This window comes from Mauremys mutica, chromosome 1 (assembly GCF_020497125.1).
Source record: "Mauremys mutica isolate MM-2020 ecotype Southern chromosome 1, ASM2049712v1, whole genome shotgun sequence".
Taxonomy (NCBI): domain Eukaryota; kingdom Metazoa; phylum Chordata; order Testudines; family Geoemydidae; genus Mauremys; species Mauremys mutica.
The window spans coordinates 15,287,914-15,315,201 of record NC_059072.1 but is presented as its reverse complement, the minus strand read 5'-3'; the positions used below and the strand labels follow the sequence as shown (position 1 = coordinate 15,315,201).

General features: G+C 46.4%; 1 protein-coding gene across 4 annotated transcripts in view; it reads right to left on the bottom strand.

Annotated features, from left to right (window-relative positions):
• The window catches only part of PROSER2 (proline and serine rich 2), a 32,472-nt gene extending 6,100 nt beyond the window's left edge, over positions 1–26,372 (bottom strand). Inside the window, exons 1-3 of one of the 4 annotated variants that reach the window (XM_044995126.1) lie at positions 26,117–26,372; positions 22,720–22,902; positions 12,198–12,425 (exon numbers count right to left, since the gene is read on the bottom strand). In XM_044995126.1, coding sequence (XP_044851061.1) covers positions 12,198–12,332 — 135 coding nt within the window. In that variant the 5' untranslated portion in view covers positions 12,333–12,425; positions 22,720–22,902; positions 26,117–26,372. Of the gene's footprint in view, positions 1–12,197; positions 12,426–22,719; positions 22,903–25,624; positions 25,772–26,116 lie in introns of those variants that run through there. The other 3 variants (XM_044995108.1, XM_044995134.1, XM_044995117.1) reach the window with 3 other exon arrangements.
• Between the last annotated feature and the right edge of the window lie 916 nt (positions 26,373–27,288).

Here is a 27,288-nt window from a genome sequence, read left to right as displayed (position 1 = left end):
GACAGTAGAGGGACCAGTAAAGCAGGTTTTGTCCAGTAGGGAATAATCCTGCATGAGTGGGGAAATAGCCTGGATGATCCAAGAAGTTACTTAGCCTTCTCTGATTCACAGCTCTCAACTAACCTGATCCCAAGAATGCTTCTACAAGCAGCAATGCTTGAACCCTTCTCACACTCCTACCTCGTGGGAAGCACTCTTTTCCACAAGTAGAAGGATGACAAATAGTGACTAGTAAGGAGTGTTATGAGATAATAGGCACAGGAAAGACATTTCTCAACAGCTTTGCAGACTGTGTGCAAAGCACCTGTTCTAGTAGCAATGAGAGGCAAGTGGCAGTTTGCTTCCTTTTCTAGACTACACTTCTCTCAGTGTGTAACCGTAAGAATGGCTAGCAGCAGCTGGCTGCAAATGGGGAACCAGGCAGAGAGTCAACATACAAGTTCCATTTCCATCTCTGCTTTTAGCTTGTTGCCTGGTCTGACAAGCCGGACATGTGTAGCTCTACTGGTGCAAAACCCTAGAGGAAAAGCAGTTTACACCAAGGCAACGTGACTTGTGCCAAACCAGAGTAAGCTGTGCTGGGGTAAAGAAGTGTTTGACAAAAGTGTACACTGCTGCAGATATATCAGTGGCTAAAATAGAGGCAAAAGCTTTGCCTGCACCACGGTGCTCCAGTCATTAAAATGGGGACAATGCTGCTGACCTACCTTCGCAGAACCCTAGTCTATAGATGAAAAGCATTAGGTGACTAGCAGTAAGACTTAAGCACTCAGTAGCAGGGGTGGCTCTAGACATTTTGCCGCCCCAAGCACGGAGGGTCTGCTGGTCCCGCGGCTTTGGTGGACCCTCTGCAGGCAAGCCGCCAAAGGGAGCCTGCCTACTGCCTTGGCGGCGACCGGCAGAGCGCCCCCCCACGGCTTGCCGCCCCAGGCACGCGCTTGGAGCGCTGGTGCCTGGAGCCGCCCCTGCTCAGTAGTGTGGGTGGGTCTGCAATTTAAATAGCCACCATGTGGGTGTGAAGGTAAATGCTTTAGGACTCACAATTAGCTTTATAATCCCAAGCAGCCAATGGAACCCCCCCCCCCACTGGTTTACATTTCAGCTTCGAAGAACATCTTTGGGTCTTCAGAGCAAAAAACCCACTTGTAAACCAGCCTGGTTGATATTGGTTAAACTACCATCTCTGGAAGTTTTCTAATAAATACAAGAGACGTCTTGGGTCATTTTTGCCAACACAAGTAGTACGTGATATTGCTGCATTCCCTGAGAGCCAGATGTATTGCTGGCAGAGTAAAGGTTGCCAGATGGATATGAGCAAAACACTGCGGTTCTGGCACCCATACACCACACATTAATTGTGTAACCTGAAGTGCACTCCTGACAGACAGGGTGAATTGATCTAGTGACAGCAACTGCTGTGTGTCACGCTGTCTGGAGTGGCTCACAACCGTGAGTGCCGACCTCCGGGTGGACTGTCAAAAAGAGGGCAGGCACCCTGAACTGGCGGTATGTTCTATAATTAGATTTCACTGAGCCAGTAACAAACATGAACTCCTGGATCACAACAACAGTCTTACCAGGGTGTCACAGACAGTCCCCTTAGACTCTCCAGTCTATCTTGCAACCCAGGTAAGCCATATTCAGGTTGCTTCTAGTTCCAAGAGACCAGTCACTTACTCCAGATCAGTTGGTACCCTAGGTCTCATAGGTGCCGACTCCATGGGTGCTCCGGGGCTGGAGCATCCATGGGGAAAAATTCGTGGGTGCTCTGCACCCACTGGCAGCCAAGCTCCCTCCACCCAACCTCCTCCCCTGAGTGCACCATGTCCCAACTCCTCCACCTACCTCCCAGCGTTTCCTGCCCAGCCACCGCCAAACAGCTGTTTGGCAGCGTTAGCAAGCTCTCGGAGGGAGAAGGAGGAGCAGGAACATGACAAGCTCAGGGGAGAAGGCGGAGACCTTGGGGGAAGGGGTTGGAATGGGGACAGGGGGGTCAAGCACCCACAGGAAAGAGGGGAAGTTGGCACCTATGCTAGATCTTACACCAAAAGGTAAGACCTGTAGCCAAAACCTATAATAAGCTATCTAAATAAAACATTTTTCATAGTTAATAAATCTTTACAGGTTAAAGCATGCAACTCACTGTATGTTTGCTATCTAACTCCTAGGAGTGACAGAGTTGTAGTAATCTGTCAATTCAAAAGCATCTTTCAAGGCAGACCCAGGTGGTGACCCCTGGGGATCTCTGGCTTTAGTTTGGGGTCTCTGGCCCTATGACAGTTCAAACAGCAAAGAGAAGGACAATTTTCCTATGTCCTTGTTTTACTGCCTTCATTCAGCTTTCAAGTCCATAAAGAATGAGCTTCCTTGCACACAGCATTTCCAAGGTATGACGGGGCCATTAACCAATCCTTTGTATTGCGATGTTCCTTGATGGCCCATCTGATTTTGCTATTTGTTCTGGATGGAAGGTGGAAAAAACCCAACCCCACACACTTCCCATCTGAGTTCATAAGTTCAGAGCAGACATTTTCAAAAAGTTATAAAGCAACACTTACGTATTTCCTTATAGCATGGAATACAATCATGAATAAGATTGTAGACTGTTTGTAAATTGCTGCATGAATTAGAGTCTAAACACATTAAGACTAATTCCTATTGAGCAACATTAACACAAGTGAACTGGTCTGGTCTCCAGCTATGAGTTTGTCTGTTCTTCGCTAATGCCCACAACCTTGGCAAGAGTTGGCACCTGGCCTGCCTGCATCACACTGTAGTTAAGTGTTTCCATCCTAGCCCCATTTTTAGTTGCTTGTCTAAAGCACCGATTTCTTGGGCTGAAGTTTTCAGAGGGTGGTTTCTGCCTTATGGCAGGATTGGGTTTTAAAGTTTGAGCAACATTTTTCAGCTACAGTTTAAAATAAGATAAGAAAAAAAAGTCTCCCATTTAATAACAAAATCCCCCCTCCCCCTCAAAACCCCCTATGGCCTCCCCCCCCCCCCCCAAATCTACTGAGCTGAAATACCTGGTGGTGGTGGTGATGGTAACTGAACAGAGAAATAGCCCTCACTGTGCAGTATGTTAAGCCTGCAATGCAGGATTGAGGTATTAACATATGAACATTGGTTTGTTTTTGACAGAGGCCAGGTCCACACTAAAATGTTAAGACAACTCAACTACATACCTCAGGGGTATGAAAATTCCACACCCTGAGTGACCTGGTTAAACTAATCTAATCCCCCTTGTAGACAGTTCTTCTGTCAACCTAGCTACCGCCTCTCAGCGAGTGGTACCGAGCACAGGTGAGCCAGCCTGAGAAGCGGCTCCGCCCCGGCCCGGCTACTCAGGCCCAGGGAGCTGGAAGTGCTGGGGGAGGGGCCCAGGAGCAGCCCTGGGCCAGGCCCAGGGTGGGAGGGTCACTGGGGAAGGCGCAGGGAGCCAGGTCCCTCTGTTCAGCTGGAGGCAGGAGCCTTGCCCATGTCCCTCCCCCTGCTGTGGTGTCCATGAGCGCGTGGGAACTCCAGAGACACTGATGCTGTGAGTCGGGCCGAGGCCAGCCTAGCCCAGCCCAGAGGCATATGCTCCCGGTCCTGTGGCCCCAGCCTCCCAGCAGCCGGCAGGACTGGCTGCCCTGGCACAGGGAGGTGGGGCTAGAAGGTGGCACCCAGAGGCAACAGCTGGAGCAGTCACATGGCCCTCCCTTCACATTGTGCCTCCCCCAGTATCGTCAGGCACAAGTCTATGTTCACAGCCATTACTTTCTTCCCTCAACCAAAAGCTTCTCTCTGCAATGGTCACCCAAGCAGTCAGTCTCTCATGGGAGTGATGAGAAAGCAGCTACGGAAGAACAATGGTCTTTTGGTTAGGGCACTGAGATGGGGTTCAGGAGACCCTTAAAGTCCAGATTCCAGCCCTGCCACTATGCCTCAAGTTTCCCCATCTGTAAAATGGGGATATTTCCCTGCCGCAGAGGTATCATGAGAATAAATCCATTGGTGTTCAAGCTGCTCAGATACTATGGTGATAATATGTGTATGTCAGTACTGTGGACAGGGGCGGCTCCAGGCCCCAGCACACAAAATCCCTAGAGCCGCCCCTGACTGTGGAACAACAATGCTCTCAGAGCAGTGACAGCTTGTGAATGGTTATTGCTTACATTAGCTGTCTTTGTACTTCCATGGCGTAATTTGAGGCATTACAAGCGATCACTGCTCTAAGAGCACGGCTGTCTTACAAAATGCTCTTCTGCATTCTTCAAATTACACTGAAAGCTTCAGAAAAAGGGGAGGAATTTTATTACAGTAGGTGCTGGCGTGCCAACTAGAACTAAGGTTACAAAACCTGTTTCCATTATAAGCCTATTTTCCACATATGTGGAAACAGTCACCTCTTTTGGGGCTTATTTTCCAGGTTCTCTTGCTGCCTGAAAAATAATTTGTTTTTGGAAAGTTTAAGTAGAATCCCTGCAACATCTTGTGATACTGGAAAGCAGAGGGGGATGGGGGAGGGTTTTCTTGCTCTAAGAAAAAGCTACTGTCAAAGAACAGGTGAAGTTTGAAAACTGAAATATTTAGAGTCTTAAAGCTGTTGCCTGTGAGAGAAGAAATTTGGATTATAAGCAAAAAAAGCTGGGTATGTTCAGTCGGCATCTAATATATTAGAACAATGCGCACTTGCCCTGTCTGGCATGAGCAGTGTGCATGCTACTGGAATATTTTTTGTAAAGGAAAGTTTGTGTTCCAGTGAGCAAATTCTCTTCTACCCTGTCCAGAAAAGTTACTTTAATATTAAGGACTGGAGAATATATTACAGCCATGGACCCGGTATTGCATATCCCAGGATTTTATTAAATCTGGAATTTGCTACATTGTAAGTTTAAGAAAGTAAAGTTTAGTGCTGTAAATGGATTGCGGGTGTGTGTAAAATTCTGTGTTTATTGTGCTCGATTTCTGTTCAAAATTTAAGTACACTTAAGTAACGATGTTGAAAGCCATCCCTGCAATCACAGCACTGGACCTGAAAGACTCAATGTTAGTTACTGACACCAGAAAAGAGCAAAGAGTTTTGGAGGTCAAAGAAAGCCCACAGTGACTTGTGCAACCCCCGTGCTTTAAATTGGGTAGTAAAGGTGTGATCTACTGGCCCTTTAATATAAGGGACTTTAATCATTCTTGTTCTGAAGCACCTCTTATTTTCACTTTTATTGCTTAGCATTAACTCTTAGGCCTGGTCTACACTAAGGGCGGGGGTCGAACTAGGGTACACAAGTTCAGCTACGCTATTCGCGTAGCTGAACTCGAAGTACCCTAGTTCGACTTACTTACCCGTCCAGACGTGGCGGGGTCGAACTCTGCGGCTCCAAGGTCGACTCCGCCACCGCTGTTCGCGGTGGAGGAGTTCCGGAGTCGACCGGAGCGCGCGAGGATTAGATGTGATAGTTCGAACTCGGAGAAGTCGAACTCACCGCGTCGACCCGTGCGGTGAGTATGGACCTGCCCTTAGTAGAATTAGTTATTTGCATGTATGATTGCATGAAGAGATTCTCATTCTACATATAGGGCAATAGACAGGTATTTTATAAACAGAAACATTGGAAAAATTCAATGATTGAGGATCATCTCAATAGACTGGTCCTGTAATGACACTATATTTCCACTTAATCTTGTGTAACATACTCCCTACATTCAGCAGGGTGGAGTCAAGAGTTAATGGGGTTTTGTTGGGATCAGTCCACTGTAAATTCATATGAACAAGGGAATAGTTGTAATAGACTCATGTCTGCAATTCCTGATTAACACCCTTAATTTCTAAAACCTTACTGCTGTGTAACCTCCTTGGTTTAATGGAGAAGTTGGAGGAGCTCGGGTGCAGATAAGGTTAAGTGGGTACTTGTGCAAAGGGAAGGCCTGAGATTGGCATGTATGGTATTGCTTCAAACAACTTGATGCAAGAATAGGAATGGGGAGGAATGCAGCTGCTCATTACCCAGTGCCAGAGGCAGCCATGCATTCCTGATTAGAGTTGGTTTGTTTTGAGCAAGGAGGCCTCCACCACGTTAGTCTGTGTGATGGCAGTGCCAACAGCTACCACAGGGGGAAAACAGCACAACATTGCAGACAGTCCTTGTCCTGCTGCCATCCCACAGTGCACTGGTCATTATTTAGGTAGCACGTTTGCCATGGGCGGTGAGTGAACCATGAGTTTGGGGAGGCTAGCCCCTGGCTGGCCCGCCCCTGCCAGAGGGCCCTGCCCTCCGCCAGGCCCAGGCTGCCTGAGTGTCCCCCCCATGGCTGCCAATCTGAGCCCCAGAACAGCAGGTGAGCGGGCAGGCAGCGCAGCCCCCCCACCCCAGGCCCGGAGCGCCAGGCATGCAGGCAGCTGAGCCCCTAGCACCAGAGCACTGGGTGGGCAGGCAGCACAGAGCCCAGCCCCTGAGTGCCAGGAGGGTGGGCAACGTGAGCATTTGGTCAAAACCTATTTCCAAAAATAGCAGCTAACGCAGGCATAACTGGAAGAGTCTAACCCAACCTAGAACCAAACTAGCAGGACACAATAGGGTCCATTGCATTTGTTTATGTATGAAGGCTACACACAGTACCCAAGAGCAGTAGGCATTTAACCGCACACAGGGTAATCAGCACAGGAAGGAGGACCTCCCAGGAGCTCTCACTTGCATTTGAGACACTAGTACAATCTCAATACCATAATTCAGTGCCAGCACAACTCACCCGAGACATGCTCGAGCACGCACTGTATGGTTTCTGTAAGTGACACTACTGCACTGATATGCTATTCCCACCTAGACATAACTTCAGTTACTCACAGCTGGATTTAGAAACAGTATAACCATGGGCAGCGGGTACAATAGGCCAGGAGAAGCTCTGCCCCCCCCCCCCAGTGCTACCACCGGACCCCGTTGCAGGGTTTGGCGGGGGGAAGTTTTTGCTTTATGATGCCCCATGAAGGTTCCAGGGTGGCCGAGGAGGTGGTATGTGCTAAGCAGCTTACCAGGTTCATTAGTAATCTCCCTGGACTCCTGCATCCAGGAAGCTGAGTAACAAATACCGCCCTCCTCAGCCACCTCGGAACCTTCATGGGGCATATCAAAAGCGTCTTTGGGACATGAGGTTTTTACCCAGGACAGCTTGGGATCTGGGGAGGCACAGCACGGCTGAGGCCAGCCTGAGGCTCCTCTGGCTCAACATGGGAGGCACTTGGGGCTCCTCTGGGCGGGGGGGGCAGATAAAGGGGCAGAGCCGGGGGCTAACCTCCCTAAAGGGGGACTCCACCTGCCTCCTATGAATACAAATTACAGAATTAAAGCACTGAAAAAGGAGGCCTGGCTGCTTAAGCTCACAAAACCTTTGCTTTTTGTCTTAAACTGCTGATGCATAAACTGATGCTTGAAAAAGTCCAGGGCCTATTTTATCCCCAGTGAAATTCAAATATACAGTCTTAAACTGCTCAGCCTGGGTTTAACTGCATGTGTTTCATCAGCTGTGTAAAAAGAGCTGACCAAGAACAGGAGCCCGTGCCCCAAGTGAAGCCCCAATTTAAAGCATGGGATTAGGAATGGAGATTCTTGAGAAGAATGGAGTATTAGTTTCCCCATCCTTTTAGAGCCATGCAAGTGATTCCACGCATGGAGAAGGCGCACTCAGCTTTCACTCCACTGAGAATGTTTTAGCTGATCTGAATGGCAACCTTTGCTCAGACAAGGAGATATGTTTAGACACTGGCAGAATGTCACTTTTCATGCTCAGACCTGTGTGTAAAACTTCCTTCCTTGAATGTGACTTTTTACAGTTCTAAAATAAATGGACATGGGCTAGATCACTTTTCAATTAAACTTACATTTTGGTGTGTGATGCTAACCCTTAAGTGTCCATTATTGGTTAGGCAAATTCCACTCCAAACACACACCATGGATACAGGTACCATTAAAAATAGCTTTTTCTAGTCAACATAAAAGAGTATGCAGTGCTTTAAAGAATGCACTGTATCTAAACGGATTAGATCAAAGTATTAACATGCAGACAGCTGCACCACATTTCCAAGCCTTCCTCTGCTTAATATGCTAAAATGACAATAGCCTGCTGGCAAGAATTGGTTTTTACACATGGGCCTTGCATACACCGAGAATGTCAGTCTCTCCCCCAAAGGCTAGCAGTTGTACAGTTTCACAGTTGCAGCACTGGTGGAGGCAGTTTGCAGTTGTGTTTAAGCTACCACGTCAGCCAGACTGGCTCTGAGCAGCCAGCATATGCTAGAGTTAGTTCAACTGTTTGCACATGCTATTGTCTCCCTGTGTTTGAGTTCCATAGAGATCTTGCATCCAAAGGTTGCACCTGCCAGCTGGACCGAGTTTAGACACCTAGAGATATGGAGGGCCCTTTCCTTGTAACCAGCTGGGGGGCGGGCGGGGGGGGGGAGAATCTCAGGCAAAACTTTCACTTCTTATCCTCTGAAGTCCCGCAGACAAAAGATAAGTTTAAAGGTTTCTAAGAACTTAATGATCTGTCTGCCTTGTAGTATCTAAAGATTGCGATGCCAGCTGAAAACAGCAATGGGTGACTGATAATTGTAGAGAGATGTTAAGATGTAGTGATGAAATGTTTTGATCGTATGTGAATATGGACCATAAAGGAAGTCTAGCATGCTGTCAGTACTTCTCTCCCCCCCCCCCAAAAAAACCTCTACACCTTTACAAACACCACAAGGTCAGTACTATTTGTCTTTGACAAAATGAGGAAACAATGAGAAAGCAAAGACAAGCCAGTCACTTAAACTTATCATAGAATCATAGAATCTCAGGGTTGGAAGGGACCTCAGGAGGTCATCTAGTCCAACCCTCTGCTCAAAGCAGGACCAAACCCAACTAAATCATCCCAGCCAGGGCTTTGTCAAGCCTGACCTTAAAAACGTCTAAGGAAGGAGATTCCACCACTTCCCTAGGTAACCCATTCCAGTGCTTCACCACCCTACTAGTGAAAAAGTTTTTCCTAATATCCAGCCTAAACCTCCCCCTCTGCAACTTGAGACCATTACTCCTTGTTCTGTCATCTACCACCACTGAGAACAGTCTAGAACTTCTTAAAGGCAGGGCCGGCTTTAGGCCAATTCAACCAATTCCCCTGAATCGGGCCCCGCCCCTCAGAGGGCCCCGTGCCCAACCCCCCGTACAGGCAAGAGCCGGTGGGCTGTACCAGGGTGGCCCAGCTTCCCCAGGGGCTGGAGCCTCAGGCCCTTTAAATTGCCACCAGAGCCCCACTGCTGGAGCCCTAGGGTAGGGCTGTAGGGGCTATTTAAAAAGTCCAGGGCTCCCGTTGCTTCTACTGCCCCGGCCCTTTAAATAGCCACTGGAGCCTCGCCACTTCCCCAGGGCTCCCACGGCTATTTAAAGGGTCAGGGCAGTAGAAGCAGGGGAGCCCCGGGCAGCTGCTGCTGCTGCCACCCCGGTGGCGGAGGGAGAAGGAGGAAGAGGAGAGGGCACTCACCATACAGGGTGGGCTGCACCCCCTGCCCCGTCTCCAGCCAGCCCCTGCCACGCCCCCTGCCCTGCCTGCACCAGCCCCGCACCCCCCTGCCCTGTCTCCAGCCAACCCCTGCCACACACCCCTGCCTGAAGCCAGCCAGTCCTGCACTCCTCTGTCTCCAGCCCTGCCAACCCCTGCGGCACCCCACTGCGGCCCTGCCTGAAGCCAGCCAGCCCACCCCACACACCCCTGCCTCCAGCCAGCCCCATGTCCACTGGTGCCCTGCAGTTCCCAGGGCAGTAACCCTGCACACCTGCTTCAATGAGTGGGGCAGGGAGCAGCTGGGACCCACACATGTGCACACCCTAGGGTGACCGGACAGCAAGAGTGAAAAATTGGGACGGGGGGGGGGGGGAGAAAATAGGATCCTATATAAGAAAGAGACCCAAAAATCGGGACTGTCCCTATAAAAAAAAAAAAATCGGGACATCTGGTCACCCTAGCACACCCCCAGGGAGTAGCGGGGACCCACACATGTGAAACAGAGCTCATTTCTAATTCAGGCCCATCTTTTTTAAGAAGAACTTTAGGTAGGGTTAACATACAGCTGTATTTTCCCAGACATGTCAGGCTACATTTTAAAAATTCCTCCTGGGAAAATATGGACGTATGGTAACTCTATTGGTAAAAAAAAATAATACACCTACTGTGGCACATCCCTTAAATCAGAACTTTTTATAGGGAACCGGTTGCTAAGAAATGAAAGGCTTTTTTTTTTTTTTTTTTTAAAGTCATCCCTGCCAGGGCCCCGCCGAAAGTGTTTGAATTGGGGCCTGCACTTCCTAAAGCCGTCCCTGCTTAAAGGCCACAAAAGGAATCGGCGATGCCTGGGAGGAAGAGCATCACTTAAGGCCATGGTGAGCAGCCTGCGGCCCATCATGATAATTTGCTGGCGGGTCACCCGACAGTTTGTTTACATTTGCACAGCCGCCCGCAGCTCCCAGTGGCCGTGGTTTGCCATTCCCGGACAATGGGAGCTGCAGGAAGCTGCAACTTTTCCTTAGTTGCTAGCTGCTTTATCTTCTATGCCAACCATTTAACAACATCTGTTTAATATTTAAGAGACTTGTCACATTAGAATTAACCTTTCCTACTGCACATGGATAAAAAAGCCACACAACTACACAGCACAGCTTACAGAAAAGGTACTAATGTCTTCTTGAGCTTGGCCAGCTGAGAAGTGCATGACACTGGTGGAAGTCCTCCATCAATACCCAGCTTGTTATCCCTGCTGGGTTGGGTACAAAAAAACCCTCCTCTTGTTACATACAGGAACCACCACGACAGCAGAGGATTCCATCCCTATCATGGAAGCATATCGCATGCTGCCGCCCACTTAGACGAAGGTTGTTCAAGGGGTGGCCCATGTCACTTCCTGACACTGAAGAGCAGACCGGTGACGATACGAACACCTGTTGTGTTTCGTTTCCCAAGAGCTGCCACTGATTTTGGGGGCCCAGCCTGAGACCTGCTGTTGTGGATGCTCAGTGCTTTTGAGATGCAGACATTGCCCGGGTCATTGCCTTCTCAGTGGCAGTGACTGCATCGTTGGCATGCAAGACCCCCCTTCAGGGAGACTAATCACATGGCCCCATCCTTTGTACCCAAGGCCCTGCTGCTGCCCCTCCCCCAATCCGCTGGAGCCCCAAGTACCCACCACACCTCCCCTCCCCCACCGCCAGGCCACACCTAGCGCCCAGCACACCTCCCCTCACCTACACCCTAGCACCAGGCCACCAGCCAGCTGGCCTCAGCATCAGCTCCGGCTGGCAGCAGAATTGAGCTCCTGCCGACTTGGGCACCGGCATAGGGGAAGAGGGTGCAGCATGGGCGGGGCCAGATCTTGGCTTAAGGAAGGCTTAGCCTCCCCAGGCCTATTATACCTGCCACCCATGAATGACTCATTGACTCAAGTGTGAAAGGACCCCATCCCTTCCCTGGCCCCTCCTGCGACAATGCTTGAATAGTGAACAGTCTGAGTCATTCTAATTGGAGGATGCAAGTCTCATGTCTCTCACACTCAGCGATTACTCATGCACCATTTTAATGACCACACACGCGCTATGTGAAGACAGCTATGTTTATGGTGATGTATTCATTACACACCAAATTATATTAAGTCTGAATGAGTAATAGAGCCTTTATGCAGCTAGTGGCAACTAAGTGCCTAATCTAATAGGAAACAGAACACAGGAGATGTCTACAATCAAGCACTAAGTACCTTACTGATGGTTATTCTCAAAGCTGCCCTGCTTAAGCAAGAGGGTAAACATCTCCAATTTCTTTTGTTCAAAGGACTTTTCTGTGTCTGGAAGAGTCAATTGTGATTCCAAATCTGTGGCAGTAAGATGAGTGTGAACGGAATAGGGAAGTTTACAATGTGATCTGATCTATCAACGTAGTCTTGATTATTCCAGCTTTGCGAATGAAATAAAATAAGGTATTCCACCAAGCTACGGCCTGCGTCATAGGCAGAAAGGCCGACTAAAGGAGCAAAATGGTTACTTTTGGCCTTAAAATTTATGCAGCGCTATAATCAAAAGTCAGTAACACAGGACTCAAGTCAATTGAGCTTAACTTTTTTTTTTTTAAATTCAAAAACTACATGATGCAAAGAAAGCGAAGGTAGGTTAGGTCACTTAGCTAGATTAAGCACTTACCAAGGTAAAATTTCTGCACCTAGAGTGGCTGCTTCGACTCTCCAAGCTCCCACTTCTTTCGAAGCTCTCAAGTCCGCACTTTGGTGAGATTTCAGATGCCATTTCTGAAAAGTCCAACATCAAATGTCTAGGCATCCCACCCCAAAGAAAGATCGTTCCAAAGCAAGTTGGTCAGGCAGCGTAGAAAGTGGTCAATGCCTTATGTGGGGCTGCTTACCATGTTCATCTCTGAAAGTAGAAGAGAATTGTGGTGTTAGTTTAGGTTTGATTTTTAATCTATTTGAAGGGCAGGGAGGGTAAACAGTGAAGATCTCAAAGTCTATAATCAGGAAAAGTCTTTTAATCACTTTGCAGGAGACCAGGGCATTTCTAATCTAAAAGGCGACTTTAAAACACAAGGAATGGAGGGGCTACAGGTCCATCTCAGCGACTTCTGGATCAGATGGGCTCTGTTTATCAGTGTGGACATTACATAACTACAATACTGTACCATACATAACTCAGTCTGGGATCTGACAATCAGGCTGGGTTTTCTATTAGTATTATCACACATCACTACTACTGGTCATAAGATTCTGCATGCCAAATTATTACACCTTCAGTGACCTCTGTGCAACCCCTTAACCGCCAATGGGCTTAATGGGAACAATTTTTTTTTATTAAGATGCATAAGAGGAATTAAATCCAGTTCCATCTCTTAGCTCTGCAGGGCTGACTCATTTGTCACTCATGTGAACAGATCCAATCTTGATTACATTCAAGGAACCCATCTGTGGAGTAAGCAGGTACCATTTTTATAGTCACATTTCAGAGTGAAATTGCACTTTAAACCTTAAAGCACCTCTGGTCCTAACTTAATTTCATTCACTGTCATGCAGAAGGATGTTTATTCCTTTGGCGAAACCAGGCTTACTGGAATAAAAACCCCATACACAAGTATTTACTGGCGCACAAGAGCTTTCAAAACTATCGCAGGTTTCAGTTCTGCAATATCTGGCTGATAAGCATTAGAACTAGTTGTAATGCTTTGAAGGAACTTTACCCCTCTGCCCCAATATTTTCTTCAGTCCCAAACATTAACTTGAAGATAAGAGCATCCTCCAGAGCCAGCACTCACTAACAGCATGAGACACTTCCCTATCTACCTACCTATCTCCTCTCAAACATATCTAATAGCACAACGACGTACTGAGAAGTAACACCACACACTTTTCGGATGAACCGTCTTTTTCCACCAGAACTTTCCCAGTCACAAGCAATATTTAAATATTCTGTAGCGTGGTAACAAGTCCTCAGTACACTCGGGTCATGGGATGGTGTTTGGTGCCACCAACCATCACGTTTGGGACCATTGAGAATGGGGTCCTACTGTGCCGGGCTCAGTACAAACATAGAATGAGACAGTCCCTGACTCGAAGAACTTACAGTCTCATAGTTTGGCTCCTTAGGGGCAAAACAAATGGGAGGTGGGGAGCCCTGTTTGCATTTCCAGTTCAACTGGATAATTTCTCCTCCCACCCCACCTCGGCTCTCGGAAACCACAAACTTTTTTTTTTTGGGCCTCTTAACCAGCTGATTGGCATGTCACATCAGTACAACAGCATCTATCAATATTCCATTCTCCTGATCACTCCATCCTGGCAGAACGCTATGATGATCTACTAAAGGTATGTATGAATGTTGTCTTAGCTATGCCATCGCTCCAATGCTTGTCTTATGGAGAGACTCCCACACAATGTACCTAAGCTGTAATCCAGCAAATCCTAGGAGTACAATCCAAAGTAAACAGATCAGTGGATTTCCACCTCACTGAACCAGGCTAAAATAGGAAAGAGCTGCTCTTACAAGCAACAATAAATCTAACAATTATGATTTACTTTGGAGACTTTTTTTTAAAGCCACCTATCCACAGGAGTGAACACTTCCTACTTGGCCCTCTTCTTGTGCCCACCTCTTACTAGACTTACCTAGGTGCTGCTGTAACTGCAAGAGTAAGTACATGCGCAGAATTACTGTTTCATACATGTATACTATGAAAACTACGACCGAAGGTTACGAGGCAGGCACGTTTTTCATACTGCTGCAGTTGCCAGTGTTCTCATTTCTGCCTCTGCAGGCACCAGAGATATGCAGTGGCAGGAGGATGTGAAATTCCAACAAGCAGCATGAAGGAAGTAATGGCACAGGATCCATTCCTGGGATTCCTCAGCTCCATCTTCAGAGTAAGCCCTGGGACATAGCACTAGCCTGTTCACATGGCAGCAGCATTTGGTGAAAGGTAACACAATGGGTTAAAAGCCTGGCTCTGCTGAAGTCCATTGGGGAACTCCCATTGACTTCAACAGGACAAGGATTTAATCCATTGGCTTTCAAGAGACACTGCTTACAAGTAAGGCAGGTTGTCAAAGGCACAAATGCCCAACTCTGACCACAACTCCATGGAAGTGGGATGCTTACCTCCCATTTGTGCCTTTGAACATCTCCCTGTAACGTTCATGTAGGAGTCTTGGGTTGAATGTACTGAAGCACCACATTTGTTCCATCCGTTAACAGTGTCTTTCAGTCAGCCCCAGGTTTTTTTGGTATCCTAACCTTAAAGCTTCTTACTGAACTTCTCACACACACACCCCAATTTTCACAATGGTGCCCCATTGGTGACAAAAGGTCACCAAGTCCATTGTCTATCTAGGAATTTACCGGGCTCACATCACCAGGGCGTCTCAACAAAGAGCCTCCAAAAGTTTAAACAAACCTAACCTAACCAGGAGGAAGAGGGAGAATATTTGACCCAAGAGCCCTGTCCTGCTCCCACTGAAGTCAACCGCAAAACCTCCAGCGGGTCCCAGACTGAGCCCTCAGTGGGGTGTTCTTTGCACCTGAAAAATAACACCCAGATCCAATGCTAATAAGAACTCTAACAACAGTAGTGAGCAGCTTCACTTCCAACAACTCCACATTATTCATCCTGCATTTCAGTCTCAGAAAGGCTTCATTGAGCTCAGTAGTTGTTCCTTGGAGAAGAAGAAATCTTCACCCTCCTACCCAACATGTGTTATGGTAGCCATTATTCCTCTCTCTTGTAAGCCCTGTCTACCCTACAGATTTTGCTCATGTGAGGAAAGCTTGTGAGCCTGGTTTATCAGATAATATATTCAACTGCTGATATGGACAGGGCAGGAGGATTTTTTTTTGTGTTTTTTTAAAGTTTTAGATTTGATCTTTTAGGCTATGTTTAACAGAATTATGGCCCAATCACACAGGGAGCCTAACCAGGGAATTAGAAGAGGTTCCTAACAGAGCAGAAAATGTAATTCAGACAGAGGTCTTTAGCAAAGCAATAATCCAAAATGGCAATTTATTGATAAATTTGGTGCTACATAGCTTTGGCCTAGGATAGAGGGCAGTGCAGGCAGGTATTGTGGAGGCACATGACTGGGACTCAGGAGACCTAGGTTCAACACTCAGCTCACACACAGTCTGTGTGAGATCTTGGACGAGTCATGTAGTCTCTCTGGGCCTCATATCCCCATCTGTAAAAGAAGGATAACACTGCCTTTCTCCCAACCTGGCCCCCACTGCATGTGTCTGTCTATTTAGAATTCATGCTTGTCAGGGCAGGGACTGTCTCCTGCTATGTGTTTGTACAGTGCCTAGCACCATGATCTCAACTGCAGCCTCCAAGCATTTCTGTGATACAAGTAGTATAATTTACAGACAAATTCCCTTCTTGGACTTGAATAATGCAGAAGTCTCAGGGTATGTCCAGACTACTCGCCGATATGGCAGGTAGCGATCGATTTTTCAGGGCTCGATCTATCGCATCTCATCTAGATGCGATACTAAGGTACTTCGACTGAAGGTACTTCGACTGAAGTTCCATATCTTAGATCAAAACCCCCTTCCCCAGTGTAGACCAGCCCGCTGTGTCTTGGTACTCCCCCCATCACCAGCAAGAGATAGAGATTTTATGATTTTAGCCACCTCTATTCTAACCTCCTAATGAGCTTCAAAACACCCTCCCCCCCCCCAATGATATAGTCCAATAGGATTCTCAAGGTAACCAGACAGGCTCAAAATAAAATAAATTCTAAGGGGAGATGAAACAGCAGGTTAATAGGAAGCGGCTCTTCTTGACCTTCAAAATGCATTAAAAATGGAAGCTTTTCACAACAGGATTTATTTCTTGTCTACCCAACACACTCATTATGCACATTACAGGTCTTTACATGCAATGCCCTTACTTGAACCAATTGTGGTAGACTGTTCCCATCACTCATCAGTGGTCCAAATATTGCACTTCAGGCCAGGCAGCAGAAAAGTACATCTGAAAACACTGACAGTTTTCCTAAGAGCAAATTCCGAGTCCCCCAAACAGTGCTCTAAATTTCACTTTAGGATTATTTGAAAGCTGCACAATTCTTACATTTAACTGCAACTAACCATGTTCAGTCAGTGGATGGGGATTTCATCAATATGTTGTAACTGACACTGATAATTTTAGCCTGAGTTCAGTTTTAATCTTCCCAAGATGCATAGACTCAGAGAGACTATAGAAAACTGCTGTAGATTAAGGAGTTGTCTTTCATTCCAGGAAGCCAAATTTCTAGAGCCTGTGGACTCAGATTATTACTGTACTTTATTTCATGTTTAGCAACCAGAAGATACAGAATTTTTATACTAGGGGAGCTAAGTGATGTACTAGGTAGCAAACCACAGAAGCAATTTTGTTTGAGAGCTTAATAGGCAAGATTGAGCCTTCCAAAACGGAAAGCATCCAAATGTACAGAGCACCATTCCACTTACATGACCAGCATGATATATTGAAGAAAATATGGTCATGATCCTTGGAAAGTTATTAAAATTTTAAAAAACAGTGTTGCTGAACTGTCCCCCTCCCTGTATTATATATAATGTTTTGGAAATAAAGAAGCTGTAAGCTCTTTGCATCAAAATTAAATTTTCCACCAAGTCAGGATAGTATTCTAGGCCCTAGTGAGTTCTAAGCCCAAATTCTGTTCCTCTTCTTTAAGGAAAAAGAGCACCATATACAAGTCATTTTAAGAGTACAACTGGAATACACCAAAAACCCCACAATGTATTTCCAGTAAAACTCTCTCGTGAAGAATGACAGCAAAGTCCCCGACCTGTATGTGCCCACACCACACGCCATTGAGCTCAATGGCACTTCTTCTACATGTACATGAATAAGTGCGTGCAGGATTATGGCCTGAAGGCCTGATCTGCAGCCCAGTGAAATTAATGGAAAAAAGACTCCCATTTGCTTCAATGGGCTTTGGATCAGCCCCTTAGCCTTCAACCCCAACCTACCCTATCAAAACAAACCTACTCTCAGAAGTCTAGACAAGGTTTGGCCAGGCAGCATGACAAAACCAAACCATTTTATAACCTGGTTCAGTCATAGCCATGTTTAAATCAGAAGAGTGCATGTTTGCTTTGATGTGGCTGGTCTATGCACAGGGATGGAAGAGGCATACCGACTGTGGTTGCCTTCTTTAGCTCCTCTGGTATCTGCACAAGAGATTAAATCCTTGAACTTTAGAAAAACAAACTCTCCTACTCTGGTGATAATATGAACAAGGAGACAGGCATCCTGGATAAAGGTAAAGAGAAAACAGCAATGGCATCTGGGCAGAACAAAAGTTATTGCCATGTCTACATTGGGGACATGTAGGATAAGGAAGTGTTAATTTAGGCATTCTCTACATTAGGAAAAAGGTGTAATGCCCACTGGGGTGCTGAAACAATTTTTATAATGCGGGTGCTGGGAGCCATTGAACCAAACTGTAAACCCTGGACATGATGGAATCCACATCAAGACTGGGGGTGCAGCAGCACCCCCAGTTCCAGCACCTATGCTAACACCACACGATAATTGATGCGTTTTAATCCTAGCAGAGACAGGGCAAGTTTTAGAATCACCTCAATTTAGCTGCCCCCTCTTCCCCAGGGTTCACCATGACCAGCTAAACCAATGGAAAACTAAAGCTTACCCTACCTATGCTAGGCTTTTAAACTGTTAGGTGTGTGTTTTAAACATGGCAGGATGTGTCTACACTAAGAAAAAGCTAACTCAGTTCAAGTAACATGTTTTATACAACTTGGCACCAAGTGGAGACAGGGATAAGTTGTATTTAAAACACAGGTTACCTCAACCAGGTAAATTTTAAAAGCATGACTATGGGCAGACTATGTGCAAAACAGTGTTTAACTTCATGCTAGTTAAAAGTGCGTTAATGCAAATATCTAAGGGCTACGGTCTAATTGTTCACATAGACAAGCAAGCTGGGATGTGTCTCTACCCCGCACTAGTCTGCTGCTTAAATTAGAGCACTCTGATCTAGTCCTCTTTGAAATGGGACCATCTCAAAGCGCTTTAATAAACTGTTAATGCAGTTCAGCAGGGTCCGAGTGGACAGATTGTAGCTGGCTAGCGTGAGGTAGATTCACCCCCCGGTTTGCTGTTAGGGCTTGTCTACAATACATTTTTCATCTGCACTGGGAAAGTGTGCTTAACCCAATTTTGGGCAGTGCCTTAGACAGGGTCCAATCAGTTTATGACCAAGAAATGCTCCAGCCTACATACTATGGGGAGTGCTGCTTCCTAAACACTCAAAGACAGACAGAAGTGGTAGTGCACAACTTTTTATTAAAAATGCTCTTCTATCATGGCATGATCCCACCCACACAAACCAGGTGAGCAGTGTATTTGGCCAAAACACTTTTAGCTGTTCTAAAAACACAGCTGTTAGGACATAAACTTAGGGTTGGTATACAGTGAAAACGAAGACCAATCTAGCTGTGTCAGTCATTGGTATGAAAAAAACCAGTGCCCCCTAATGACACAGCTATGCTGACAAACCCCCCAGCACAGATGCAGCTGTGCAGACAAAAGTGTTTGTCGGTTTAGCTAACATTTGGGGAGATCGTGTTCATGCACCGGCACAAAAAACACTCTGTTGGCACACGTTGCATCTACATTAGATGGCTATGCTGGGATAGGCTCTGTGGCGTAGACATAGCTTTCGACTGCAAGATCTCCCACCGGTGTAGATAATCCACTTACTCAAGAAGCGCTAGGTATGAAGAATTCTTCTATTGACCTAGTATTGCCTACACCAGAGATTAGGTCAAATTTAATGACACTGCTCAGAGGTATGGATTTTTCAGACCCTTGAGCAATGTAATTGGGTCAACCTAACTTTAAGTTTAGGCCAGGCCTTTCACTTAACTCAGAGGCATTTCTGTCCGCCTTTAGCATGACTTTTGAACACTGCATCTGACTCACTTAAAAAAAAGTCAAATGACAGGGAACATTCTAGGCATCAATGACCAGAACACTACTGATTTCCCCACCACCACCACACACACCCCAAATAATAAAACAAGGGGAAATGGGAAATAGAGCCCCTGTCATCCAGTTAGCACAGCCACAGCTTCAATCATCCCTTCAATGGTCTACAGATCAAACAACTGGTTGATGGCATCCATTAATGCCTTCCAGCATAATACCTTTACCTCATTTATGTTCATTCTCCCAATAGAGAACAACATGTTGATCTCTTGAATGGCTTCTCTCCCAGACAGACAAGAGACATAATGATGGGGAGGCTGAAGGAAGAATGGATGGAACTGGAAGGGGGTATGCACACAGCACTTGGTGTGGAGGAAAGTGGAGAAAGGGAGACAGACAGAGCCCCCGGCATGGAGGGAAAGGAGGAATGGGATGCACACAGAACCTCTGGCAGGGGGAGTTTGAGGGACTGCGTGTGTGTGCGTGCGCGCGCGCCCATCCGTCCCACACAGAGTCTCTGGCAGGGGGAGTTTTGGGGAATCCCAGAAATACAGGGTGATGGGAAGGTGGCACACAGGAAGCTTGCGGGGGGCTGTGGGTGGAGAGATGCAAGGATCCTTTGGTGTGTGCAATGAGCTTGGTGTACAGAAGCAATGAAGCGTGTGACCCCTTAGTACAAGAACCTAGAATAATGGGGCTCTTCTGATCCTGACTGAGAACTCTGGGTGTTATTGCAATATACCTAACAGCACTACCAACCAATCAAGAACCAGCCCCCCAAATTAATGACATTTTAAAATAAAATACAATGGGGTTCTTTGTATTAAGTTTTTGGTTTCTGAGCCATTAAGATGCATTCAGGTCACATTTTCAAGTTTTTTCTGCAACAAGTGCTGGAAACTTCTTATTTTTGTAAATGAAAGCGGAGATTCTCACATAATCGCACTAATCTCCACACTGGGCTTCGGAAACACCAAGCATCATGAGATTTGTGATAAAAAAAATTTAAAAAAAATCACAGGCGTTGACAACACTACAATAATTAATCCTGTGTACACAAGGCCCTAAAACAGCCAGGCAAGTGAAGCAACAGTTCAGCAAAGCACTTAATGCATGTGCTTGAATCCAATTGACTTCACAGCATGTGTTCTAGCGCTTTGCTGAAAGCGGAGCCTAACTTAAATGGAGAAAGGAGCCTAATTTAAAAAAAAAAGGAACTGTTAATTTGTGCTTGCCTCTAACATACCTCTCCAAACAATAGTTAACTTCAACGTGTACAATACTTTGTCTTGCTTTGTTTAATATTGATGGTTAAGGTTACATCTTTGACCAAATTAATCTCTCAGTTTCAGGATGCTTTAAAATAAATAAATAGATAAATAAGCAAGCCAGCCAGCCAGCTCAATGTGGTCTTCATTTCTTAACCGGTCTTTCTGGATTTTCAAGAGCAGGCTATTTTTTTTGTTGTTGAAAGAACACACTTTGGAAAATATTCACCGAACAATAGGAGATTGTTAAACTACCTAGTTCTAAGGCAAGGTAACCTAACCACCGCCAAGATGAGAAACCTTTACTGCATTCCATGCGATTAGTGTTTTGGAACTATCACCCCAAGACCCTCAGGTAAGCGAGTTGTTCACAACGCAGTAAAATTCTGGTTACAGACTTAATCCTCACTTCAGCGGGAGTCCAGGGTGCTCGGCATCTTTTAAGGTTAGGCACAAGTTCAAGAGAATTGATCAGAACAATGTTGAGAAGCGAGTTGGTTGGAGTCTTTGCCTTACCACTTGTGAATAACTGCAGCAGTAACTTACAGAATCAATACGTTTTAGCCACATCATGCCATAAGAAAGCAACTTTATCTACCCTAAGACAAACAAAACAATCAGGAAAGGCCTAGATGCAACATACCAGGTTAAACAACCAGAGAAAGATTTTTAAATAGTGCTGTTAGCTCTCATGCGTTTGCAGAAATAAAATCCCTCCCCACCCCACCTAAAAATAAAACCTCAGCCAGTGACAAGTAGTTACTTTTCTTTAGATTAACTTCTTACAGGAGGATAAGGATAAGGCTCTCACTGCCCAGCTATGGTTGAGATTTGATGGCCTGTGACTACTTAAGGAAGAACTAGATACAACACCAATGGCTGTCTAGACCTATTTTATATTATGGCGTATTAAATACGCCATAGAACTGAAGTCTCCCAAGATTTTAAACATTCTTATGCAAACTTCCAGGAGGGGAATTTTAGAGGACTTTAAAAGTTAAGTAGTTTGCATTTCTCCCCTTGATAACTTGGTGCTTAGTAGAGTCACTTATGCTTTGGAACTGCATAGAATACAGACAATTCAAGGTACAAGTTTTTCTTTAAATTAGCTGGCTTCTGTCTTGTTACAAGTATAAAATCACATGGGGTTCAGGGTTCCATAACTTTGATCCCACTGCTGTACAGATCACAGGTGAATAGTTTTCTACCATACTAAGGAAGGCATGAGAATTTTTGTCCCCAACATCCATGCAGCCCACTACAGCATCACTATGTCACAGTCTAGCAACGGAGTTTACGATCTCTTGTGAATGTTGCAGCTTAGTAGGGAGGGTGTAGGAAGAGATGTGCAGCGCAAAGTCAGAGTGCTTTGCCTCAGAAAGAGCTACGGTAAATGGCAGGAGACATGCAAAGGGTGATCTGGCTGAAGCAACAGGTTGTGTTAAGGATTTGTTCCTGTTTTATGAGCTTTTCTGCCATAAGGATCAGGGATTATTAAGGAGAAGATGTCACAGAAGTTACAGATTCCATGACTTACAGAGACCTCAGTGACATTTTCTGCTTCATTCCCAGGGCGATAGAGCAGGAGCTCTCTGCCACTACAGGTGGCAGGGGACCCTCGCAGCTCCCAGCTGCCATCTCCAGAGCCCTGAGCCCCCAGAGAAGGCAGGGAGACCCCAAAGCCCCGACCGCCTGAGGACAGCCTGGCTCCCCTCCTTCCATGCAGCAGGGCTCAGGCTCTCAACATTCCCCACTCCCCCGCCCAGGCTTCAGTTATCCCCTATCAGTCCTTTCCCCACCATTATTTTTACTAAAAAGTCACAGACAGCCCATGGGCTTCAGTGAATTTTTGTTTATTGCCTGTGACCCATCTGACTTTTACTAAAAATAGCCATGACAAAAATCTTAACTGTAGTGATTTTCTAAGCGAAATACAACCTGCCTGGGAGGGGGACGGCTGAAGCCAGTGGTAAACAAGAATTCCAAATTGTCAAATCACATTCTGTTAACAGAATAGTTCTGGTAGAATGTGATGTTGCAGCTGGCTTCTTAAGGCTCTGTCCTATTGACATTTATTCACATGTTCCCCATCATCAGATGGACACTGTCAGCTTGAAATAGCCCACTTAAAAAAAAAAAAAAAAGGTTTCAGATAAACTACACCCACCCAGTTCCCCACACTGCCTGCGTTCCTGGTTAATATTTTCTCCACAGCACTCCCACAAGCAAGAAGGGAAAAAAACCACACTGACTATACAGGGAGAACAGTGAAACCGACTATCCAGAGATACAAAGAAAGAATCCCCCTCTCCCACTCAAATTTCAAATGTTACTTATAATGCTAGTCAGTACAGCACCTCAACCCTAATTTAGAATTGTTGTCCCTGTATGCTTAGTTGTGAAGAATTAAACAAATTAGACCCTTGCTTCTATTACTGAACAGTGATCTAAACCTAGTATTGGTTTCAGAGTCATCTGTGTGCAATAAAGACATTTTCACAAGCGTTTTGACTACTAACGTCGTTCCATTTTACATAAGAAGATTTGCAAAGTGACTATTCTATATAGAAATTGCTGCATCTATAAAGCAGCACCTATCTGCAGAGCTGCATTAGCCAGGGATCTGTACAAGAGTCTTAAAATAATGCCTTTGAATAGACTAAGCCAGAAAATACACAAGCTGTTAAGACCAAGACTTATTCTTTCTTAAGCGGGTTTGGGGAAAAGAAAAAATAATAATCTTTCCTTCAGTCTCCTTTCCTTGCACAAAAAAAGCTGCTACGCATTTTTGGTACCTAACTGCTATTGCTTTGCAACTGAGGGGGAAAAAACCCCCAAAAAAATAAAAGTGAAAAATTTGATCTTGAGCAAGTCACTTCACCTTTCTCTGCCTCAGTTTCCCTTTTCAGCTGTCTCATCTATTTAGACTGTAAGCTGTTAGTATATGTCCTAGCACAGTGGGGCCCTGATCTCAGTTCTGGCCTCTAGGTGCGATACAAATGAAAAATAATAAAGAGAATTGCATGTTTGCAATTGGACTTCTTAAATATTTCTTAGAAATCAGCAGGTGTGGTTTCTACAACATAAACCCAACCACAAATAAATGGGCTTCCTGATATTAAGATACTCCCCCCCTCAAACCATCCTGACTCCCATTAAAATCAAGGGATACTTGGCACATACCAGTAACAGACCTTTAGGGCCTGATTCTGCTCCCATGGATGTCAACTGAGATTTTGCCACTGATTCAATGGTTAAAAAAAAAGTGTGCGGGGGGGGGGGGGGGAGACAAACAGATTTAGGTCAGCCTCTCCCCAACACCCACTGGATTAGACTATAATCCTGACCATCCAAAAATTTCACTGGTATGTAGTGTAATTTAACCTTTTTTTTGGGTTAACTCTGCCATGCCTTGCTTCTGGCAGTACATCAGGGCTTGTCTACATTTACGGTGGCTTAGTGAATACACTACCTATGCTGATGAGAGAGTTTCTCTCTCCAGCATGGGTACGCCACCTCCCTGAAAGGCAGTAGCCACATCCACAGGAGAAGCCCTCCCGTCGACAAAGCACTGTCTACACCAGGAGTTAGGTCGGTATAACTGCATCGCTCAGGGGTATGGTTTTCCAAACCCCTAAGCGCCATAGTTATAGTGTAGACCAGGGCTCAGTTAAGTTTTCCTCACATCCGGACGACAAAAGAAAAAGTGGTCTTAACACAGCTTTAGAATAGTGGGATGAATACCACTTAGCTTTCCTGCATCATTTTCCTCGTGCATGCAAGCACCCACTTCACTTGCATCTTCACCTTGTTGCATTAGGCTCACTCATCCCTCCACCCCTATGGCTAACGCTCTTGCACTGAATCACATAGACCTGTTTCGAGCAAGTTTAGAAGACAGGGTATTTAAAACCCCAACTACCACTTATTACAGCCTTGTCTATACTAACACTTGCAGTGATGCTGCCCCTCCTGGGTGGGCAATTTTTCAATACCAAAAATAATAATATTAATAAAAAAGCAGGCAAGCTGTTAGACCCAGCCTTTGAGAGCCAGGGAAGCACTCTGAGGATTTTCGGATGCAAAAGGGCTCTATAAACATCATTACGCAAGCAGAATACAGAGCACATGAGCTGGTCTTCCGGCCTATGGTAGCTGCACCTCAGTAGCTACATTTCTTAATTCCCCCCACCCCAGCTCATTAGGGGGTAAACAAACAAACAGCATCATAAACGGAGCCTCCTACTAGACAGGAGGGAAAAAAAACATGTTTGCAAAGGGTAGCCAGGCGCTTAAATAAACGTGGGCTGGTCTCCTATGAAACCTGCCTGGGGTGGAGCAAAGGCAAAGCTCTCCGCGCTGAAAGTCCAAGGCAGGGGAGAGCTACAGGAGCTCCCCATCCCCCTATATAGGGTAGTGGGTCAATCTAACAGAGTCTGTTCTCTGCAGTTTTACACACGGGAGGAGGCACATCGCCCCCTGGCCGGGGCGTTAGTCGGTGTTGGGTACAACAAAGCCGCTTGGTACCACCTCTTACCGCCACGGGCTCCCAAAGCACCTGGGTCAGCGACACCTTAACGCCCAAGCGAGGAGGGGGAGAGGAAGCAGATTCAGGGCAGGGAGATTTTCAGCTGAGATCGGAGGGGTGACGAGGCAGGGACACGGGGAGGCTGATGGGCACACGGGGACCTTTATCGGCACAGCCCTGCGGGAGCCCCGGAGCAGAGCCGCTCACCATCCCGGCTTGCTAGCTACAGACAGCGCCGAGCACCCCGCTGGGACCTGCCAGCGCCAGCCCCCCAGTCCCGCTCGGACACGCAGCCCGGCCAGCATCCGCCCGCACTCACCTGGCCGGGCCCAGCCCGCTCCGCCCGCCGGCGCCGGGAGCCGAGCAGGTGCAGGCGCCCCGCGCTGGCTGGGGAGCGCTCCCGGCTGCTGTGACTCCCGCTCGGGCGGGGACGCCCAGCCCAGCCGAGCCCAGCCACTGAACTCATGCGCACTGGCCCGGCCCACGCCTCCCTCCGTCCCAGCTGGCGTTTAAAGGGGCAGTTCTGTGCCCGGCGGGGTGGAGTCCTCCCCCTTCCCCCTCGAGTACTGCAGTGCCCAGTCCTTTCCCCGGGGCGCTGGGCAGCGGCGCTCCACCTTTCCAGACTAGTTTACCCCTCTGAGGCGCCTGAGCTGTCTTGCCTACCCCCACCTCTCACCTCCCTTAAAAACGGCTTGTTACACAAGCGGACATACACATACAAAACGGTCACAGCACTGAACAGCGGCTGACTTTCTCATTTGAACCATAGCATTCTCACAGAAATCACTTGGAATAGAAAGATCATACTTACATTGCAGTGGGTAGTATATAGAGCAGGATAAACCAGTCCTTGTCTGGATGAGATTTTAGTTCGTAGTGACTTCGCTAGTGGGTTTTTTGTAGCCTGTTGTAAAACTAGGCAAATCACTAGAAGAGTTGATGTGCTCCCTGGAAGACCGCTGAGTACCCCTGGTTGAGAGCCACTGAGGTGAAGGATAGGATCGGTATTGCAACAATGCTCACTCTGCAATACAATAACACCCTGGTAAGCAGAGAGCGCCGATGAGTGGCTTGTGCTGTAATGTCTCTTTAAACACAAGCGCTCTGTTGCACAGCTGGTTTTGTTTCTGATACTGAGCTGGCAGAGATTTGTAAACCTGTTAAAACATCCCAAACAAATGGGGGTGGAGAGGAAGGGATGTGCGTAATAGTTTGTCATGCAGCAGAGTGAGAGTTTGCCAGCTCTCATGGCTCATCTTGGACTTATTGGGTTAAGTTTTTAAAACAAGGATCATGTGCAGATCAAAAACGCTGCATGGCACCTTCCAACCCAGGGGTTCAAAGCACTTTACAAACCAAGGGCACAACCCAGCAAACACTTAAAGCATGTGCCTAAATTTACTCTGGGGGACAGCCCCACCCCCATTGGTGTAAAAAATGCATGAACCCTTACAACAACCCTGTGGCCAAGGGAGGTAAGTATCTTTATTATGTAGATGGTGAAATGTGAGCCCAGAGCTGTTAAGGCCCAGATCCTCAAAGGTAGTTAGATGCCTAGCTCCCTAGATCTAGATGAGACGCTAGTTAAAAAGCCAGCACATTAGCAATATTGCCAATCAAAATCATGAGTCAGGCCTCAAAAAAATCATGAAATTGGGTTAAAACTCTTGATAGTGTTAAAACAATCAATACATTTGGGGTTCTTCTTATTCTTTTTATTTAAACCCATAGAGATCACCTCTTCAAGCTTTTGTCTGCAATCAGGAAATTTCTTTTTTTTTTTTAATGAGCTGAGAGTCTCACATAATCACATGACTCCAGCAGCTGGGGCCTTAAGGACACCAACTAGCAAGAGACTTGCGGCAAAATCACAAGAGGTGGCAACACTGCCATAGCCTACTCTAGAGATCGTGCTGTTCTTCTACCTCTTGTGGAACTGCACTGGTGGAAAATTTGAAGGAAAAAAACACCACCACAATGTCA